The sequence below is a fragment of the Delphinapterus leucas genome, chromosome 9 (genome assembly GCF_059928025.1).
Source record: "Delphinapterus leucas isolate spDelLeu-1000000601 "Yukka" chromosome 9, BTC_Dleu_Yukka2, whole genome shotgun sequence".
Classification (NCBI taxonomy): Eukaryota; Metazoa; Chordata; class Mammalia; order Artiodactyla; family Monodontidae; genus Delphinapterus; species Delphinapterus leucas.
In genome coordinates this window covers 89,919,126-89,939,163 of record NC_143137.1, presented here as the reverse complement: position 1 = coordinate 89,939,163, position 20,038 = coordinate 89,919,126, and the positions used below count along the sequence as shown (strand labels likewise).

The window sequence follows — 20,038 nt, the reverse complement described above, 5'->3', positions numbered from 1 at the left end:
CTGAATACTATTTTCAAATACACCATCGTCTGATTAAGTAAGAGTAGTATTATTATTGGAAATTCATCAAAGCTTTTAAGGTTATTTAATGGTTTCATGCAACTTAAAAATCTAAGTTTGGAAGTAAGTGGCTAATGAATTTCTCCTTTTATTGGTAAACAGCCACCATACACCAGTGTTACTATATCTAGATAAGGTGTTTAACATGCTTATATTTCACTTGAGAGCTAGAATACAGACTTTACAATATATCTGAAACATCATCAAATATTGTGATAATGCCATTATGACAATAGCCTATGTGTGTGGCATTAAAAAAATATTGGCTGGTCATAGACAGTTTGTTTTTCTGAACTGAACTTTAAGTTTTCTAGAGGCTAACATGATAACAAATTTATCCTCTTGACATGGTGTATCACAGTCTTCTTTCATAAAGTTCACAGGCCTTTCTTATTGCCTTTCCCTGCACGATCCTGCAAGAAAAAAAAATGTGACAGGTAGTTATAGCAAGAGTGAGAAACACATTCATAAATATGACAAGGACTTTTAAAAAACATCCTTTTCTGTGTATAGTTATTATGAGAATATCAAATTAAAACATAGATTGAGAAAGTCTCAAATTTTAAAAAACTACAAAATGAGTAGTTTTACTTGAACAAGTGCTTAGAGGGATAAAAAATAACACTCTTGATAAGTTCACCTTTTCCTCTGCTGTAATCTATTTTACTTTCATTTCACAGCTTATACAAGGAAAACAAAATTTCTAAAATTTCCCTCTTGCAAACTTAATGAAGATTTTTGGCAAAGAAAGAAGAGAACCAAAAAACCCATATGGGGTGGCCTTTTTTTTGTTCTTCAGATATTTGCCAATAGAACTGGCTTCTCCAATTATACTCTTTGCTGATCTCAAGATGACTATAATACATGATTTAAAACTGGAGGAAAATGGGATAGAAGTTAACCAGAGAGATCATTTGCACGAAGAAGGCAGACATCTACACTGAGAAAAAATATCACAAACAATGGAGTTCCGGGGTTATTGTTGCACCCGGGAAGCTACCAAGCTCTCGTTGCAGCTGAGCATTTCTGCTTTCAGAGCAACTTCAGTAACATCAACTTTAAGCAATCGAGTCAGAAGACAGCATTAGAGGAGGTATACGAGTAACAAGGTACTGCTTTTATGTGTTTACATGTATCTTACCACTTCAGATAAAAAGCACAGCTTTAATGGATCTGCTATTCTGGATAAGTCCCTTAAGTGAAGGGTGATTTTCCAAAATAAAATTTTAAAATGGCTAGCTGCCAATTATCCTGAGTACATTCTGGGTTTTCTTTTCTAGAAGAGAGCCAGGGCAAACAAGGAAAGGCAAAGACTACATATTTCAAAGGAATTATTTTCTAATATTTATTTAGTGCCTATAACAGGAAGGGGATCAGATGGGGAAATCCAAACAAATTTAAAAGATGTAAAGTGGGATTTGTTTACAGTAAAGAAACAAGCTTTCCTCTCTTCCACCTGTTTCCTTAATGTTTTAACAGTCCTTTATTTTATGATTATTTTATTTAAAGTAAATCAAGTATATAAAATTGAAAAGTTAAGTTTCCCAATGAACTTTATGATGTAATTCAATTATTGAGGTTGGTCTGACAATTGAAGTAAAATCATGAAGAACAGTTTGGTACAGCTTTTTACTGTAGATGGTCTACAGCAATCTTTTGCTTCTCAGCTGGGTTCAGAAGATGAGTATCAAAGTGTAAGAGTCACTTTTAAGAAAATGGTTCTCATTTAATGACACCTATATTTCAGAATCTTATTCAGGTTCTCCTACTGGACAATGGAGGGTTAAGTAGGTGGATGGGAAAAAGAAGTATCCAATCGAGAAATAACTCATAGCACCGTACAGTTGTAGAGAGTTTTTCTTGTTTAAATATATTTAAAGTGCTTTCTTGCCCAGGATCTGATTTAATGCTCATGAAATATTATAATCCTTATCTAAGTACTGAAGAAGCCAAGTTGCATGAATGTCAAATGATTCACCCGAGGTTTACAGAACTGGTCAACCATGGAGCTGAGAGTTTTTTTCATCAGATATTTATCATAGGGAATTGGTTTTATAGGTGGTGAGAGTAGACACACCACACAGGGTGGTAAAAGACACCTCAGGTATTAGCAACGGCAGAAAACCATTCTTTGGGCTGGAGGGCAATGGAGGAGACAGTGTTAACAGATCCCAGGAACGAGGTCCCACCAGGTGGAAGACGCCCAGTGGGAACTGGGACCATGGAAAGAGATGAGGCTGCTGTGGCAGATGCCACCCGAAGTGGAGAGAACAGGAGACTTTCTTGGCTTTCCCCCTCCTCCTGCCTTCAGTCTTCTACCAGTGCCTCCCTTTGGCTGAATCTGCCCAGAATCCAAACAGCGGACCCCAGAACCCACAGTCCAATGACCAGCACAGGTGAAGGAACATAATGGTTAATGATGGAAGTTCTGAAGAAAGATTTCCTGACTTTAAATCCAACTTTGAATGCTATCACTTTTCAGTTCAGTGACTTTGGGTACATTATTTAACATCTTTGGGTCTCCTTTCCCTCATTCACAAAATAGGGTATTAAAATATGTATTTTATCAATAATTTGATGGGCTATCAAGGAGAGAACACAGATAACATATATGAAGCCATCAGCTAAGTGCTTGGTCCTGAGCACACCCTCAGTAAATGTCATCCATAAGTATTTCAAAAACCTGGATACAAGGCTTAAATGCACCAAGGCCCAACTCTCAGCCTGGCACCTGGCATATCTGGGATGAGGACATTTTTTCAAAGACAGGTATAAAAACTACTTTCTTGGGAAGAGATTACTCATAAAAACTTTTGAACATCTTTTATCAGGAATGCATAAGCTTCAAACTGAAGCTTTTTTTGGGGAAAGAAAATGGGTTGAAGGTATCTTACTATCACATACATTCTTGAGGGATTAACAGAATCATTGGCTGTTACCACAATGGGACATTCTCTGCTTCTTTCTCCATCCAGGGATCTAAACGTTTCTGATACCCTGAGCAGGGACCACTGGTGTAGATACTCATCCTTGTTCACTACACCCTGATCTCACAAATGGGAGGGAAAAATAGTTCTATTTCTAGGCGAGAGGCTTCTAAAACGCTTCTTCACTTTCCATGGTGGATCTTTAAGTATGCAACGGAATAATTCTCATCATACCATGGTGAAGTCAGCAATTTCAGGACCTCTGTCGTAGAGATGGAGAAAGGGTGGTCCTGCTGAAAATCTAACTATCTACTCCAGAGCATGAGATCTGAGCTCTTGGTGTCCTGGGTCTGGAGCCCACAGGGTATCTATCCTTCTCTGGTCGCCCTACTGTCAAAGTAGGTCAGTTAAATCAGACATGCAACTCAGCTGGAAATACCAGATTACAGATGTGCATCAGATTATCTCTTGACTGGCTCTAGTCAAGGCCAAAGTGGCTGGATGAGAATAAGTCATTCTTTCAGTAAAATTTCTACAGAGGCATAGTGGTAATAGTGATAATTATGATAACAGCTATCATTACTTGGGTGTTTACTATCAGCCAGGCACAATGCTAAGCACCCTACACATTTTATTTAATCCTCCCAACAAGCCAGTGAGCCAGGTGTTATTACTATTCTGATTTTACAGATGAAGAAAAGTGAGCCCCAGAGGGGTGACATGACCTACTTGGGATCACAAAGCTAGTAAGAAAGTTATAGTTATTCCAGGCCTGTCTGACTCCAAGCCTATGAATATCGTGCTTGTTTGTCTTGTGCCAGGCACAGTGCTGGATCCTGAAGATACGATGACCGCTGACATGCAGGGAAATGAGTCCTGGTACTAAGGCTTCTAATACAGTGAAATAACTGTAGAGCTGTAATTGCTAAAAAGCCCTCACTGAAGGCCACAAATGCTGCCAATTTCTAAGGATAAACCCAATCTGAAAGCAGAAGAGCAGAGACCCTCCATCTTGGGAGGAATTGCGAGGGCCAGGGTTGCCTCTGGAATGGTCTCTTCCCTGAATTCTCCCCACACGTGGTCAAAGTGGGCTGGGAAATCAAATCAGGCTAGGGGCTGGCAGCCCAAGAAGGAAGGGAAGACAAACCCAACATGGGTGAAGGTAGGGAACTGACTCTTGCTGTACTGAAGGGGAACAGAAAGAAAACCATGGCCCCTGACTTTGTGACTTCAATGATAAAAAGGTTTTCTCCATTTCCATCTTTCAACTCAACTCTGGAGGTAAAACATATATTTGAATGCCTCAGGCTTTGTCCTAAGATATTTCAAACAGTGGGATAGAAGGAGTAGTGTAATGTGGGTCTTCAATTTTTGGCTTTATTTTGGCATGCATATGGCAAACATTCTAAATGGCAAAACTAAATTTTTCCAGAACCAGTCTGGTTTCCAATGCTGCTGTTTTTATGGCTCAATTCTTTGGCTTAAAACTTTACCCCAGCTAGAATGCTGTAAGTTAGCATGTCAGTAATTCTCTCTGTTATGATTATTTTCATGCAATATCCCAATCTTCAAGTAAAAACTGGCTTATTTAATCACTTTGCAAAGTCAGGATTAACTATCAATACATCCTCTTGGCTTGCGAAGGGCAAATAACCCAAATAATTGACTTAGGTAATTAATTACTATTTCAAAAAGCTGAGGCTCGTAAAATGGATGTCACCCACCTGAAGTTCTGAGTGTTCTTTCAGGAGCCGGTCATATTCTTTCGAAAGTCTCTCTGATTGCATCTTCATCACCGTCATGTCATTTTGTGCCTTAGAAAGGGCTAGAGAACATCGAATAGAGTTGTAAAATTTTTATTTTGAAATAATTTCAAATTTATGGAAAACTTGCAACACTTGGAGAACTTCTTTGTAGCCTTTACTCAAATTCACCAACTGTTGACGATATGGTACATTTGTAATTGTATTCTCTATCTCCACACATGCAAAATCATTTTCTTGAACCATCTGAGACTAAGTTACAGACATCACCCTCCTCTACCCTTAAGTACGTCATTGTGTACTTCCTAAGAACAAAGATATTCATCATATATTTAGCAAATTTAGGAAATTTAACATCAATACAATACCCTTTATCTAATCTACCATCCATATTCCAGTCTTGGCAACTGTCCTAATTATGTCCTTTTTATCATTTTTTCAGTTCTAGTCCAGAGATCCAGTCCTATATCAAAGATTAACAGTAAGTTGTCATGTCTCTTTAGTTTCCATTAATCTGGAATAGTTCCTCAGCCTTCCCCCTGCCTTCTTCTCCCCTATCTTTCAAGACATTGACATTTTTAAGAATGCAGGACACTTGGTTTTTTAATAGAATGATTTCCACTTTGATTTTGTCTGATGTCTTCTCATGATTAAATTCAGGTTATGCCTCCCACTTACATACAAATATGACATAAATGATGCTGAATGTATCTCAAGGTATCATATCCAGAGGCCCATCTGCCTCTCACTGGTTTTTCCATATTATAGTTATTTTCCTCCTTGTAACTAGCAGTGAGAAGACAATTAAGACTATGTAAACATCCTGTTCCTTGTCAAAACATCCCCCCTATATTTAGCATCTACTGATCATTCTTGCCTAAACCAATCTTTGTTGTGATGGTTGCAGAATGGTGATTTTCCAACTTCATCATTCCATCCAAATTTATCAGTCAGCACTGTACTATAAAGAAGAGCCTTCCTTTCTTCTCCATCCATCCATCCATCATCAGTATGAACTAATACATTCCTATTTTTTCAATGACTTATAATTCATTACTATACTTAATTTCCCCCAGATTTGGCCAGTGGGAACTTTAGGCTGGCATCCATGTCCTTCGACTATGCCCCCAACAGTTTCTGGCACAAGATGTTCCAGGCTTATCCTAACACCTCCCAGGCTCAAGCTGGACTCAGGCATTACAGAACAGAGTTTATCAGAAGGGTCTACTTTTGAAAAAACTGAGGGTGGAAAAAATATTTTATCATTTTTACTAAGGGCTGGGTGACAATATTTCCTTAAGAACAATCACTTTCTTATACAAAGCTGAAAAATATGGGGTGTATAAGTGGCACTTAAAGACTTTAACCTCAAGATGATACACAAATATGGCTACATATTAGTCTTTGTCTACCAAAAGGGTACAATCTAAGTCAGCAAATTAGGCAGAAGTTAAAAAAATATATATATATATGAGATAAACATTTAAGTCAACATATTGCGTAGAAGCTAATGAGCAAATGTGTAGAAGGGAAGAGTAGTGTAAGATGGACTGGAGAAATTCTGGGAATCCTGAACTAGCTCTACATACAATTCTGCACATGTAGCCTTCACAAGTTCTGCATTTGTAAATTTTTTAGGGTAGGATTTTAGGAAAGAAAGTGGGATTTATAAAACTTACGTCACTTTTTTGGCAAAATGAAATTACAGGTTCTGTTTATAAACAGTTTGATTGCCTTCCCTCCTGAGAAGCCATCATATGTTATATATAAGTATGTAAGTCACTATCAACTGAAGTGCCTTCTGTATCAATACTTTCTAGACTATTTTGTCAAATTAAACTCTGCATTGTTCTACATCTGCATTGTCCAATAAATGTTCTACAACTGTGCTGTCCAATATGGCAGCCACTAGCTTCATGTGGCTACTGAACACTTTAAATGTGGCTAGTGCAACTGAAGAACTGAGTTTTAAATTAAATCAAATTTAAATATTTATTTATTCATTTTTAATGAATTATTTTTGGCTGTGTTGGGTCTTCATTGCTGCGCGTGGGTTTTCTCTAGTTGCGGCGAGCGGGGGCCACTCTTTGCTGTGGTGCGTGGGCTTCTCATTGCGGTGGCTTCTCTTGTTGCAGAGCACAGGTGCTAGGCGCACAGGCTGCAGTAGTTGTGGCACATGGGCTTAGTTGCTCCGTGGCATGTGGAATCTTCCCGGACCAGGGATGGAACCCGTGTCCCCTGCATCGGCAGGTGGATTCATAACAACTGCGCCACCAGGGAAGTCCCTTAAGTTTTGATTTAAATAGCCATATGTAGCTAATGGCTAGCCATAATAGACAGCGCAGCTTTATAACTTCCTCCACATTACTTCTATAGGTCCATAAATCTAAACTAGGTATTAAAAGTTGAATTTGACAAATTTTATGTGTCACTTAGTAAATAAGGGCATGGGTTAGACGTGGAAGAGAGATTTTTGGTAGTTGGTTAGATTTCATAGGGACCACACCCACAATATAAAGATTTACACATTACTTTTCAATCTGTGTGTAAGGCCTTTCCTAGATGATACTTTTTTTTTAATTAATAAATTTATTTTTGGCTGCGTTGGGTCTTTGTTGCTGTGTGTGGCCTCTCTCTAGTTGCGGCGAGCGGGGGCTACTCTTCGTTGCGGTGTGCGGGCTTCTCATTGCGGTGGCTTCTCTTGTTGCGGAGCATGGGCTCTAGGCGCACAGGCTTCAGTAGTTGTGGCACACGGGCTCAGTAGCTGTGGCTCGTGGGCTCTAGAGCTCAGGCTCAATAGTTGTTGCACAGGGGCTTAGTTGCTCCACAGCATGTGGTATCTTCCTGGACCAGGGCTCGAACCCATGTCCCTTGCATTGGCAGGCAGATTCTTAACCACTGTGCCACCAGGGAAGCCCCCTAGATGATACTTGAAAATACAAAACATGGTGTTATCTTCAGTTCCTTCCTTACTAAAAATGTTTACGAGCCTGGACTTACTTTGGTATATAAAAAGCAGGGACTTCCCTCGTGGCACAGTGGTTAAGAATCCGCCTGCCAATGGAGGGGACACACACAGTTTCCATCCCTGGTCCGGGAAGATCCCGCATGCCATGGAGCAACAAAGCTCGTGCACCACAACTACTGAGCCTGTGCTCTAGATCCCGTGAGCCACAACAACTGAGCTCGCATGCCACAACTACTGAAGCCCGCGCGCTTAGAGCCGGTACTCTGCAACAAGAGAAGCCACCGCAGTGAGAAGTCCACGCACTGCAATGAAGCGTAGACCCCGCTCACCACAACTAGAGGAAGCCCACATGCAACAACAAAGACCCAATGCAGAAAGGAAAGAAAGAAAGAAAGAAAGGAAAGAAAGGAAAGGAAGGAAAGGAAGGAAGGAAAGAAAAGAAAGTAAAGAAAAGAAAAGAAAAAAGAAAGAAAGAAAGGGGGCTTCCCTGGTGGCACAGTGGTTGAGAGTCTGCCTGCCGATGCAGGGGACACGGGTTCGTGTCCCGGTCCGGGAATATCCCACATGCTGTGGAGCGGCTGGGCCCGTGAGCCATGGCCGCTGAGACTGCGTGTCCGGAGCCTGTGTTCTGCAACGGGAGAGGCCACAACAGTGAGAGGCCCGCGTACCGCAAAAAAAAAAAAAAAAAAAAAAAAAAAAAGAAAGAAAGAGAAGAAGATTCTACAACTTAATAATGTCTGAATAGTCTGTAACAGTGGTTTTAAAAATGTTGGTCAGGAGGTTGTATTGAACAGTTCATCTTAATGTTAAAAACGATTTATACTTAAATTTTTGAAATGAAAAAATTAATTAGGAAATTCTTAGATATCAACTCATTAGTTCCTTATTAAAAGGTACTATTTTTCTCATGATCTGTTAGGAGAAAGAATGAGTCAAGTGGAACTACAAATCTGTAGAAGCAGCTAGAAAACCACTTGTACAGTCTATCCAGAAGTTTCTTCTCATCATGAATGGTACGAAGCTATAACAAAACAACTGCAGGCAAATCCTGTTTTTCTTGCACTTATCGAGCCAAGGCATGAACTGTGTTTCTTATTTTATTTTGTATTTCAGTGGATATTAGTAAACCTAATGATTACTATTTTACTGATTTCACTCTAATTAGGAGAGGATGTTACTGTCTAGGAGCCTTTTGGACTGTTTCCTAGTCCTTTCTCTACCTCTCATTTTATAAAAATTACAATATTCTGTTTTGGTTGTCTTCTACCTCCTTCTGGAACTGCCTTCATGACTAAGGGATTATATAAACTTGTTATCTGACATTTGAATATGCTTGTTTTATTTTGAACCATGTTATTTTGGAAACAGCATATATATGGAAGACATCAGACAAGGATGCTTGAGGTGATACATCTAAGTCACTATTTCAATTTTCTCATCTGCAAAAATGAGCTGCTATCATTTGCCAGTAGCGTTATAGAAATGTTGAGATATTTCATGAGAATACTGGCCAGATTCATTTATGTTCACTGCGAACTTTTTGAGGCAAAAATCATTTATTAATATAAAGAATAACCCCAATTAACGTTACAGTGACATGTAGTAAGCCAAAATGTTTGTGTAAAATGCCATGTAAGCAGGCCAAAAATATTTGTGGTTTTCCAAGTGCCAAACTTACATTTATGGAGCTATTTGCACAGCAAGAGGAGTTGGTGAGACCGATGCACTGCGTAAATGTATTGTATCACTGTATTTTCTACGCGGGATAACAGACAGTATCAGCTAAGCTCTGCCAGGAAATGTAAGAGAAAATTTTTAGACACATTGGCGTGGCAGCTCAAGCTGGCTGCTGTACACTAGCTATAAGGATTGTGCCAGAGAAATAAATTTTTCAAATTTTAATTTGAAAAATTTCCCTACATCTAGTGTTGATTTCTTTTCAGTTCATTTGGTTCTATTTTTGAGAACTCGAGAGTGTGACATACCAGAGCTCTTCAGTACTTAATCCTCACATGTACTGTTCCTTTACAGGGACCATCACTGGACCGTTAAGCTACAGTAACGCTTCCAAAATATTTGGAAAGTAGACACACAAACTTCTGTTCAGTAAGGGACATAAATGTGGTTTTAATTATATTGTGGTTATTTTTGTACAAGCCTATATTGTCAGGTACATGCAGGTAAGGTCTGTTTTATTTATCACTTCAATTATCACCCACTCTTTTTTTGTGTGTGTGGTACGCGGGCCTCTCACTGCTGTGGCGTCTCCCGTTGCAGAGCACAGGCTCTGGACGTGCAGGCTCAGCGGCCATGGCTCACGGGCCCAGCCGCTCCGCGGCATGTGGGATCTTCCCAGACCGGGGCACGAACCCGCGTCCCCTGCATCGGCAGGCGGACTCTCAACCACTGCGCCACCAGGGAAGCCCTCACCCACTCTTTTTTAACCTCACATCCATATGTTGATAAGGTGTGTTGATTCTACTTCCTTTTTATCTCTCCAATCCATCTACTTCACTCAATCTGTTATCACGGTCCTCATCTCTAGTTTAGATTATTGAAATGGATTCCTCACCTTGTTTCTTGGCTACTCTAATTCATTGTCCATAGTAATGTCAAAGTGATTGCTTGCTCCTCCGCCTAAAAACCCTCCAGCAGTGCTCCCCCCACCAAAATGTTAACATATAAACATGGCACATGAGGCCCTTTATGATGGATCCTAGGCTTACTTTTCAACTCTCACCACTACCTCCACCTTATTTTATGCTCCAGCCACAGTGAGCACCTTGCAGTACTTCAAAAAGGCATACTCTTTCAGTTACATGGTACTCATTTTGTTAAAACATCCTTGCCCATCTCCTTTCACCTCCCTGCCTGACTCATTCGCTCCCATTTCATCTGGGTAATTAATATTTATCCTTTGAAATGTCAAGAAATTATCCTTGATCTTTTCTGTTGGCTTCTACTTCATCTTGAGCTTAATTTTATTATAGCACTTATCATGCTGAGGTATAACTATAACCGGACTGTGGACTACTCAAGAAACAAAGCTGTGTCTTGTCTCTCTGTTCTGGGTACCCAGCACTGTGCCTAGCACATGGCAGGTGTCTAAAATATGTTCCCTGAAGGAAGGAAAGAACAGACAAATGAAAAGTCTAAGCTTTAAGCATCTGAAAAATTCACTTGTGTGGAGCCAGTTCATTTTTTGAAAATATGATAAATGTCAGGTAAACAATGAGGTACCACATTAGTCACTTGATAGGAATCTTGGTTGCAACTAAACCAAATTATATCTTTAATGGAAAAAAATTCAGGCTAGCTGGAAAGTCACAAAGCAAACAGACCTTTCTTGATATTTTGATATAAATATAATCACGTTACAAATATCTCATGCTAATTCATAATTAAAAACAAAAAGCAAACGAATACTATTAGAGAATCCAGTTTAGTTTAAAAAAAAAAAAGGAAAACACTGATTCTATGGGGCAGGATATATACAAGATAAGCCTGGAGCACCTTGTAGAGTCAGAAGGATGTACTCAAGAAAAGATAAAGCAAAAAAAAAAAAAAAATCCAAAATGATGGGGACACGTCAAAGAGACACAGGAGCCAACTGAAGGAGCTCCCAATGGCTAATGCTAAAAAAATGACTTGAGCAACAAAATAAATAAAAGAGTATTTTTTTCTTTCTTTTTTCTTTTACAGCCTTGTTTATTCCCAGAAGGCCTCAAAAAACTGAAGCAACAGTCATGCTTTATCCCTCCCCAGATGAATCTTTAGGAAAAGGCAAAAGATTCATTTGATTATGAAGAGAAGCACAAGTATGGATTAAAAGAGTACTACATTATAATCTACAGTATAAAATGAATACCTATGATTAAATAAATAAATAATTAGGGGTAAATAGACATATTTGTGCAGAAGAGTTCCAAAAATTTATGTAGATACTCTCACCTCAAGGAGGTAGGGCATAACCCCCCACTTCTTAAGCTTGGGCTACAAATAGTGACTTCCTTCCAAAGACTACACTATGGGAAGAGGGGGAAAAAAGTAACTTTGCATAGAGAAACCTGACAAACACTAACATCTGCCAGGCAGTCAAGGTCAACATCAACAGTGATAAATCATGCTGGTATGTATTTCTGGAATAACGTGATGAAAATGGCACTTTACCCTCTGTGACTTTCCTCTCCAGTCCCATAACTCCAGTCTGACCGTGAAAAATATCAGACAGCTTCTGATAGAGAAACATTCTGTAAAATAACCAATACTTCTCAAAACTGTCAAGCTCTTCAAAAATAAGGAAAGCCTGAGAAATTATTATAGCCTAGGGGAGCCTAAGGAGACATAAAGCTAAATGTAATGCGGTATCCTGAATGAGATCCTAGAACAGAAAAAAGATGTGAGGTGAAAACTAAGGAAATCTGAATAAACTATGGACTTTGTCAATAATAATATATCCATATTGGTTCATTAATTGTATAAATGAACCATATTAATGTAAGACATGAATAATAGGAGACACTGAGTGTGGGGTATATGATAATTCTCTGTACTATATTGCCTACTTTTCTATAAATATAAACTGTCCTAACATAAAGTTTATTTTAAAAAAGTACAGTGGGAAAAAACCTCACACAAAACACATGTATACAGGACAAGATATAATAAAATTCATTAGGCTATAAGTACTATCTTAGTAAGAACCTGTCAAATATGACCCCTTAAGTTCCATTGTTTTAAATAAACAAAAACTTAATTAAATTTTTCTTTTGTGTAAAATCTTCTGATGTTTTAAAATTATTATATTATGTAGTTAAAACCCCACCAAAGTGGTAATATTAAAAAAAGTCAGTGAGTAGGGAGTGAGGCAGTAGATAAAAGAAAAGCAGATATTCTAGTAAAGAAGCATGAACCTCACTATTTATGATAGCCAGGTCATGGAAGCAACCTAAATGCCCATCAACAGATGAATGGATAAAGAAGATGTGGTACATATACACAATGGAATATTACTCAGCCATAAAAAGGAATGAAATTGGGTCATTTGTAGAGATGTGGATGGATCTAGAGACTGTCATACAGAGTGAAGTAAGTCAGAAAGAGAAAAACAGATATCATATATTAACACATATATGTGGAACCTAGAAAAATGGTACAGATGAACCAGTTAGCAGGGCAGAAATTGAGACACAGATGTAGAGAACAAACGTATGGACACCAAGGGGGGAAGCCACGGGGGGGGCATGGTGGTGTGATGAATTGGGCGATTGGGATTGACATTAATACACTGATGTGTATAAAACTGATGACTAATAAGGACCTGCTGTATAGAAAAATAAATAAAATTAAATTCAAAAATAAAAATGAGGTAAGCCAGATCACGAAAAGTGATCTAGATATTGCCATAGACTAAAAAAAAAAAAAAAAAAAAAGAAGCATGAACTTAATACATTTCAAGAATATCAAAGTGTACGTCCCTTAACCTTCATGAATAAATCTTATGTGTAAGAGGTTTAAGTTATTTAAGAGGAGGGTTGAGAGGCAATATGATTATAAATATCTTAAAAATATTTAAAGTTAGTGTTCATAAAAACAGTTTTTATGAAATCTACATTAGGGTCAATTTGTACAACAAATACAGAAGGGCTGTGAGAATTAAGCTCCTTAACAGCGATGAGAAATCTTTACTGTTTTCATAAAGAATATGAAGAAGGAAACGTTTTTCTCAGTCTCTAACTACTGAGAGTCCATGACACATAAGAGCCCCTCCAAAGATTCCTACTGTTCATGACTAGAGAAGATGAAGCTGTTACACAGGTGAAACTGCCCTAAGACAAGGGAGTCATCCACTCATCTATCCATTCAACAATGTATGGAATGACAACTAGGCATCAGGCGTTCTACTAAGTGTTGAGGATGAAAAGATAGGTAGGGTCTTAGCTCTCGTAATACTCATTTTCTAGTCAGAGGAAGACGCACAATAAAGCAACCAACCAACCAACAGTGAGTGCCAAGTGTCATGAAGAAAGTTAGAATAGGGTGATGTGATAAAGAACGACTATGCAGCCACATGAGATGGAGTACTCAGGAAAAGTTTCTCTAAAGTGGTAAAATTTAAGCTACTATCAGTTCTGTCTGCTAAGGGCACCTAGAAGTAATGACACCCCAGTAGCAATGAGCACACCTAGGCTCTAGATATTATTTTCTAAATACCATTCTCTACCTAAAGGCTCACTGGAGAAATGGTTGATTCAAGGGCTAGAGGAGGAAAAGTACAAGATAAGCTTGGACTATCTTGTTATACCAGAATGTATGTGCTTACAGAATGGGGGCATGACAAAATGATATGGGACCCAGCTTGAAAAGACTTCCACTGGCCAAATCTGAGACAATCTGAACACTAAAATATAATGCTCACAATGAATTATAATGCAATGAATATATTACACAAGCAAATCAATAAGTAACTGGGGGAAAAAGGGAAAGATTCTCCTTTAACAATAGAATGGCATCTAATAAATGGAGAAGGAATAAGAGAATTAGAAAATCACCATTTGGAAAATATAAAAATAATAAGTGAGAGGAAAATATGAAGAGAAAGAAAGGATAAGGCAAGTGTAAGGTGTTATCATTTGGGTACAGGGCATATTTTTTTGGTATTATTTTTGCATCTCTCCTGTGATTTGAATTTATTATGTCTGAATAAAAAGTTAAAAGGAAAAAAATAAATTGCTATGAAGTAGAGCAGAGAAATGGGGCAGTAAGTGAAGGAATATGAGACAAAAGGAAGTTTTTGTTTTTATGTTTTGGGATAGGAGATGCCAGAAGATGTCTGTAGGGTGATAGAAAGTGAGGAAGTAATTGCAGAAACAGCATCCTTGAGAACGATAGTGGGCTTGGCAGCCAAAGCAGTAGAAGAGGGATTGAAACTGAATCCACAGTAACCCAAGGACAGGTAGAGTTTGAGGCCAGCTGAGGGAGGACAGTAGTTTTGGTGGTGAGAAGATGACTTTTTTGATTAATTCTTTGAGCCCAATGAAGTAGGGTGGATTTAGAATTTAGAAGTGAGATGAGAAGACCTAAAGTAGTTCTGAAGAGTGAAAAAGTGAAGATTTTAGAGAAGTTCAATAGGACTGTCACAGTGCTGAGGGACCATCTGAATGCAGTGACCATTTATTTAAAATAAGAAGTTAGTTCCTTCAGCAATGCTGAGATGCTTGGGTGCAGGTACCAAGTTATGGATACCTGACTATCACCAGAGCTCGGTCCTTGAGAGAGGAGGGAAGTAGAGGAGGAAGGGGGGAGGGGGGAGGAAGAGGGGAGGAAGAAGAAGGAGGTAAGTAGTTTGCAAGAGCCTAATTATGATGAACCAGTGTTTGGGGGTGAGATTTATTCATATCTATTAGATAACAGGCCTAGAACACTAAGTATGTGCTGGGGACAAGGAGTTGACTTAGACGTGGCCCTTGCCTTCACAGCACTTACAATCTAGTAAGAAAGATAAACAAATGAAAAGTAATTTCTACAGAGTACACTATTAAGTTAGTATCCATGCAGAACTATGGAGGTCCAGATGGAAGCCACTCAACCCAGCTTGAAGGGAGAGAGTTTCAGGGAGGCTCCTGAGAGGCGGCGATGCTGGAGCTGAAGGATGAGCACAAGCTGGCAGAGTGTGAAGGAAGAGGGCAGTAGAGGCAGACAGGCCTGCAGTCCTGGGCAAAGGGGAAAGGTGATGAAACACCACTGTTAGGAGGAAAAGCTCCCATATTTAATAGAGTAGGGGTATAAAATTTAGACTGGACAAGGGTGGGGCAGGCAAAACTAGAGATGACGCTGGGGTGCAGATTGCAGAAGACCACGTGTGCCATCCTGAAGAGCTATAAAGGTCACAGGAACCAATACAGAGTTTTAAGAAGTGAAGAAGCATAATCAGATCTGTGGTGTTGCCACTCTAGTGGCAAAGTGAAGAAGCCAAACTAATGGCAGGGACATGCTTTAGAAGGAATGGAAAGAAAGCTGCCCAAACAATTATACTAAAGAGTAAACATTAATGCATGAAACCAATTATAGCTCTATTTGTCACATGAGCAAAGGGGAAATGAGTGATTTTTTGTGTGTGTGTCTTAATTTCTATACCTATCGCTAGGTATATTGGTGCCTGCCCCTACCCTCTGGGGGACTATGACCATGAATGAGGTTTATGGGTGAAGCGCTTTTGGGTTTTAGAAAAGACAGGGATGTAAGGCATGCTAATACTTATAAGGATTACTGGGACTCGGGGCCAAGGAACTGATGAGCAGGCTTTATAATTTAATAAATAAAATCAGCCCCACTCTTATGCTATTACCGAATGAAACACCAATAAATGCATGAAGACTTCCTTCATTAATCTTAGCTGGGTTGCTAAGTAATGTATTTAAGAAAAGAATTTTGGCTCTGTGACTTAGCAAAGAATAATTACAAATTATATTAATATGCTGGCTTTGCACTTAAAAATCAGGGTGTACGTTTTAGGCAAAGTACTGTGTAGGTATAGCTTTATACAAACTGCTTTGAAAAGGATATGCTTTACAAAGCAAGTTCGTGCATAAGCAGAAGCAACACGTGGAATCTAGAAGAATTTACAAACCATCATATATGAGAATTGAAGGAGTCAGTTTACTTTGACTGTAAACAAAGAAGTAGTTTTACTACATATAAGCATATATAATTTCTTAAATTATCTGATCGACATTCATTCAACCAGCACTTAAGTGCACAGCAAATTTTATAACGACATTAAGCAGAAACCAATCTCTTCAACACCATTATTTATACTGAAAAAGGTGTTCTTCCTTACTTCAAGATCCTTAATAGGGGTCAGCAAACTACTTCTGTAAAGGGCCAGACTGTAAATATTTGTAGCTTTCTTTTTATTCTCTGGCCACACCACTCGGCTTGCGGGATCTTAGTTCTCCAACCAGGGACTGAACCTGGGCCCTCCGCAGTGAAAGCTTGGAGTTTTAACCACTGGACTGCCAGGGAACTCCCTTATTTTCAGCTTTCTATGCCAGGCAGACTCTGTCCAGTTTACTTAACTCCACAGCCACAGAAAATATGTAAACAAATGAGCATGGCTTTGTTCTAATAAAATTTAATTTCTAAAATCAAGGCAGCAGGTTAGATTTGGCTCATGGGCCATTGTTTTCTGATCCTTCTCCTAAAACACACTTCTAAGTCTTACCACTTTTCTCTTAGATTATAAATTTACTGAAAAGAAATATAAATTAAAGTATCAGAGCATAAGAGGAGAGGAGGATCCAAAGTATACTGGAAATTTTAAGAAACCTCTTAAGAAGTTCCCCATTTTATCCCTTCCAATTTTGCTTATAGAAAGAACAAAGACTATACAGACAGTGGATGCTGCAATGAGATTTAGTTTTACAAAGAAAAGGTTTTTCCTTCTTTAATTTTCCAGCTCATTTTCCTAGCTGATTGTTTTCCATCCATTTCAAAAGTGTTTTTAGAGCAGAGTTGTCCAGCTTAGTTTCGTTACTGCACTTGGCAGTAAACATAAACCTGATACAAGCTGATCCAATCTATATGTCCATCAACATACTTGGAGAACTATGCTTGATTATATTCTTATCACCTGGAACATTCTGTTATTCAGTATGCATTTAGCACTCTCCACTCCATGTTTTTTAGTAAACTAACTCATGTATCACACAGGGGAAGAAATAAATTGTAGTCACTTTATGTATATATGTTGGATCCATCCATCTGGGTTATAAAGCTCTTCAGGAAAGAAACTGTTTTCTCTTGCTTTAATGCCCCTCTGTAGACCTAATAAAAGCTTTTCCTCAGGTAGCATCAGTCATGCTTGCTGGTACTGTCAATGCTATGAAAGGTATCCTTGAATTTCTGTCTTCAGTTACTATCTTCCCTGTAGCTATTCCTCCTGGTCACTGGATGACACTTAAATAGTTTACTTTATATAGGGCCTGCAAACAGATAGGAAGCTCACAAAAAGAAAAACATCACAACTAAATGGGAATGTAATAGGGAACAGCAGGAGAAAATATCACCATGACATATTAGTGCCAGGAAAGCAGTCACAGCCAGAAAGCCTCCTTCTTCTGGTTTGACAGTAACATCAACTGCATGTGGAGATAATATAAACTAATAAATGGCAATATATCTTTCATTAAAAAATGAAAAAACAACCTAAGAGCTAAAACCTGACTAAAATGGTGGGTCATATATTTTATTTGCTTTAAATAACTGATGTATTATTAATTACATATAGTCTATTGCCACATCCTTCAAATAAACTATGCTATTCTTTTAAAATATGGACTTTTATTTTTCAGCTAACAAAGGAAGGGAAGGAGATGGTAAAGAAGCAGAAACTTCCAGATAAGTAAACAGAGGAGAAAACACATGTTTTTTTCTTATTCAAAGCATAGAAACTCATTAAAAGGTCATAAAACAAAAAACATGATATGACTAAAACTACCAAATTTTTTAAAGCATTGCAAAATTTAAAATAAGATGGTGGCTTTGATTATAACTGCAAGTTAAAGATAGCTGAATTTACACCCACAAGAATTTGCAACTGTAAGATACGCTTAGTTTGGACTTTGAGAATTTATTTTTAGATAGATAGATGGCTCAAACAGTTCCTCTGTAAGGAACTCAAGAAGAAGGAATTTAGGGTTACTGATATACAGAATAGTAATTCCCTTGTAATTTTCTCTGTTATCTTGATCTTCAATTTCTCTTGTAAAGCACTTCAACTATTTTCACTCCCTGGTCCCTATGTTAGTATGATTTGTTTATTACTGGCATTAGAGGGTGATGATTTTTAAAAAACCCTTGAACATCTTTAAGGGTAGTGAAGTTGGTCTGTAAAAGGAAATGCTAGAATGCTAGTTCTTTTCAAGGTAAGCCACAGTGACAGAGAAGCATTTATCCAGGAACAGAGTTGAATAAACTAGTTGAGAGTGGAAAAATATAAATCTTCTATTTGGCAAAGGAGAAGTTTAAATAGGATTAGAAGATTCCATTTCCTGGTCCAAATCTAAGGTCCCTGTTATATGCTGCCAATACTTAGGAACACAGAATGGGCCTTTACAATCAGTTTCTGTTCTGTTTGTATATACTTTGTTTAGATAGCATTTAAAATTTGCTTTATCTCCAGCAATACCACTCCTGGGTATCTATCCAAAGAAAACTAAAACATTAATTAGAGAATGTAAGATACATGCACCCTTATGTTCACTGAAGCATTATTTACAATAGCCAAGACATGGAAGCAACCTCACTGCCCATCAAAAGATAAATGGATGAAAAAGATGTAATACACACACAAACACATGCACGCGCACACATGCAGACACACACACAACGGAACATTAATCAGCCATAAAAAAGAATGGAATCTTGCCATTTGTGACAACATGAATGGACCTAGAAGGGATCAATGTTATGCTAAGTGAGGTAAGTCAGACAGAGAAAGAGCAATATGTATTATTTCACTTATATGTGGAATTAAAAAAAGTTAACAAACATAACAAAATATAAACAGAGTTTTATATATAGAGAGAACAAACAGGTGTTTGCCAGAGGGGAGGGGAGGTAAGGGGAAGAAAGAAATAGGTGAGGAGATTAAGAAGTACAGATTTCCAGTTGCAAAATAAATGAGTCACAGGTATGAAACGTACAGTGTGGGGAATACAGTCAGTATCTATGTAATATCTTTGTATGGTGACTTATGGTAACTAGACTTGACTAAACTTATCGTGGTGATCAGTTTGAAATGTATAGAAACAGCAAATCGCTATGTTGTGTAAAAGGAACTAACATAGTGTTGTAGGGTCAATTATACTTCAAAAACAAACATACTCATAAAAAAGAGACCAGATTTGTGGTTACCAGAGGTGCGGGGGGAGGGGGAATTGGGTGAAGGCAGTCAAAAGGTACCAACTTCCAGTTATAAGATAAGTACTAGGGATGTAATATACAACATTATAAATAGAATTAACACTGGTGTATGTCATACATGAAAGTTGTTAAGAGAGGAAATCCTAAGAATCCTCATTACAAGAAAAAAAATTACTTTCTATTCTTTAATTTTGTATCTGTATGAGATGAAGGATGTTCACTAAACTTATTGTGATAATTGCTTCATGATGCATGTAAATCAAATTATTACTCTGCACACCTTAAACTTATACAGTGCCATATGTCAACTATATTTCAATAAAACTGGAAGAAAAATAAATAAAAATTTGCCTTATCCTCAATAGGTATGGTTTTTATTTTTTGGCTGTGCAGTG

The 20,038-nt window shown here is 38.1% G+C and overlaps 1 protein-coding gene and 1 pseudogene across 3 annotated transcripts in view; both read right to left on the bottom strand.

Annotated features, from left to right (window-relative positions):
* Positions 1 to 256: 256 nt before the first annotated feature.
* BCAP29 (B cell receptor associated protein 29) overlaps positions 257 to 20,038 on the bottom strand; it is a 40,079-nt gene continuing 20,297 nt past the window's right edge. For all 3 annotated transcript variants that reach the window (XM_089917824.1, XM_089917826.1, XM_089917825.1), the window contains 2 exons: positions 4,712 to 4,812; positions 257 to 473 (listed from right to left, as the gene is read on the bottom strand). In XM_089917824.1, the coding sequence (XP_089773950.1) occupies positions 438 to 473; positions 4,712 to 4,812 (137 nt within the window). In that variant the 3' untranslated portion in view covers positions 257 to 437. The remainder of the gene's footprint in view (positions 474 to 4,711; positions 4,813 to 20,038) is intronic.
* On the bottom strand, positions 11,419 to 11,540 carry LOC115802691 (U5 spliceosomal RNA; annotated as a pseudogene).